Consider the following 2,600-nt stretch of genomic DNA (forward strand, 5'->3'; position numbering starts at 1 on the left):
ATCACGTCACGTCACGTCACATCACATCACGTCACGTCACATCACATCACGTAACGTCACATCACATCACGTCACATCACGTAACGTCACATCACATCACGTAACGTCACATCACATCACGTCACATCACATCACGTCCCATCACATCATGTCATGTCGCGTTGCGTCGTTACAGGTGTTGCTGCGTCATGGTGCTAACCCGGAGCTACGGGATGAGGATGGGAAGACTCCCCTAGACAAGGCTCGCGAGAGAAACGACGAAGGTCACAGAGAGGTCGTGCAGATACTGCAGTCACCGGGTATGTGTGTGTGTGTGTGTCTGTGTGCGCACGTGTGTGGGGGTGCGTGTATGTGTGTGTGCGCGTGTGTATGTGTGCATGTGTGTGTGTGTCTGCACGTGTGCCTGTGCATGTGTGCACGTGCGTGTGCATGTGCGTGCGTGTGTGCGTGCGTGCGTGCGTGCGTGCGTGCGTGTGTGTGTGCATGGTTGCATGCGCACGCACGTGTGTGTGTGCGGGTGTGCATATGTGCGTGCGTGCGTGCGTGCGTGTGTGCATGTATGTGAGTGTGTGCATGTATATACATGTGCGTACATGTGTGTGCGTGTGTGCGTGCGTGTGTGCATGTATGTGCGTGTGTGCATGTATGTGCGTACATGTGTGTGTGTGTGCGTGCGTGCGTGCGTGTGTGCGTGCGCGCATGTATATGCGTGGGTGCGTGCATGTATGTGCGTGTGTGCATGTATGTGCGTGCGTGCATGTATGTGCGTGTGTGCATGTATGTGCGTGTGTGCGTGCGTGCGTGCATGTATGTGCGACTGTGCGTGTGTGCGTGCATGTGTGTATGTCTGTGCGTGCGTGCGTGCATGTATGTGCGTGCGTGCATGCATGTATGTGCGTGCGTGCGTGCGTGCGTGCATGTGTGTGTCTGTGCGTGCGTGCATGCATGTGTGCATGTGTACATGCGTGTGTGCGTGTGTGGTACAACACCCTCTAGTAGTGACGCTACCAGAAAGCGCCCTCTAGTAGTGACATTGTTGTTCAGCGCCCTCTAGTAGTGACATTGTTGTTCAGCGCCCTCTATCATTGACGTTGTCGCGTTGCTGCAGGTGAGTGGATGCTGCCGGTGGGGGAGAGCAAGGACCAGAAGAAGCCCGACCAGCAGGAGGAGGAGGAGGAGCAGCAGGAGGCTGAGGAGGAGCGAGGGGATCGGGAGATGGCTGCGGTGTACCTGCGCGTGCTGCTGCCGCTGTTCGCTGACACGTTCCAGGGAAGCATGATGACGTCTATACGGTACCTTACCTACTGCTCTACATATCCTACCTGTCATATACTCATCTAAAGCTTAAAGTAACTATTGCGAGCGTTTTCCAGTATTTTCACCACTTTCATGACACCTACCGTTATTGCTTGAGTAACAGCAATTGTCTAGAGTAACAATAAAATGTCTTAGAACCTTCGTATTCACCAAAAAAGTGCCGGTTTCGAACTACTAGTTTGGTAAACAATCGTTTGTTGCTATCTTGAAACTAGCCGGAAGAATGGATTAGCTAGTGGCGTCACTGCTTATCTGTTATAGACATAGTACAGGCTCTCTCAAATCATGCACTTGTTTTCAATTAATCACCGACACAAATACAAGTTTAACAATTCTGCCATTAGGCAATATCGCGAAAATATAAAATGCATTGTTGTTTGGATGTGTTCATATCCAATTTTCTATGCTATAACTACATAAAATCTTAGTATTTTTAATGTGCGGTAACCGCAACCCTAACCCCAACCCTGACCCTAATCCTAGCCCCATCTCTGACCCTAACCCTAGCCCCATCTCTGACCCTAACCCTAACCCTAATCCCAACCTTGACTCTAACTGTAACCCTAACCCTAAACCTTAACCTATCCATATCCCTAACTATCTTGGACACTAACCCTAACCTTGATTATATCCATAACTCTATCCCCAACTCTAACCCTAACTCTAATCCCAGTGCTTAACCTAACCATATTCCTTACTCTATCTCTGATTCTATACCTAAGCCTAAAATTAACAATAATTCTAACTCTCTATCAATCTATCTGTCGGACCCCACACCTAAGTATATAAACCGGTTATCTGTCCATATTGATGATACACTACTCCACGCCCGGTCTGCTGTCTGTCTGTCTGTCTGTCCCTCAGTGTGTGTGTGTGTACATCAGTGCTAATCAGTGTGGTGTCTGTGTGTGTGTGATGTAGGAAGGCCAGTCTAAACCTGCTGAGGAAGATGATACACTACTCCACACCTGGTCTGCTGTCTGTCTGTCTGTCTGTCTGTCTGTCTGTCTGTCCCTCAGTGTGTGTGTGTGTGTGTACATCAGTGTTAATCAGTGCTGTGTCTGTGTGTGTGTGTGATGTAGGAAGGCCAGTCTAAACCTGCTGAGGAAGATGATACACTACTCCACGCCCGGTCTGCTGTCTGAGATCTGTGATGCGGAGAACCATACATGTGCTGCCACCTTGGTGGAGGTTATCGCAACGGTTCTGGACAGTGAGGTGAGAACGTCTCTATCACGATGTAGGGTGTGTGTGTGTGTGTGTGTGTGTGCGTGTGCGTGTGC

General features: G+C 49.8%; 1 protein-coding gene across 1 annotated transcript in view; it reads left to right on the forward strand.

The window, feature by feature from the left end:
* Nucleotides 1-2,600, forward strand: part of LOC106815767 (E3 ubiquitin-protein ligase HECTD1-like) — a gene marked incomplete at its 5' end in the record, with an annotated part of 54,161 nt that overhangs the window by 10,188 nt on the left and 41,373 nt on the right. The window contains 3 exon segments of the mRNA XM_014820273.1: nt 176-299; nt 1,109-1,292; nt 2,400-2,562. Of these exon segments, the coding sequence (XP_014675759.1) occupies nt 176-299; nt 1,109-1,292; nt 2,400-2,562 (471 nt within the window).

Source organism: Priapulus caudatus, unplaced genomic scaffold, assembly GCF_000485595.1.
Source record: "Priapulus caudatus unplaced genomic scaffold, Priapulus_caudatus-5.0.1 Scaffold1196, whole genome shotgun sequence".
NCBI lineage: Eukaryota > Metazoa > Priapulida > Priapulimorpha > Priapulimorphida > Priapulidae > Priapulus > Priapulus caudatus.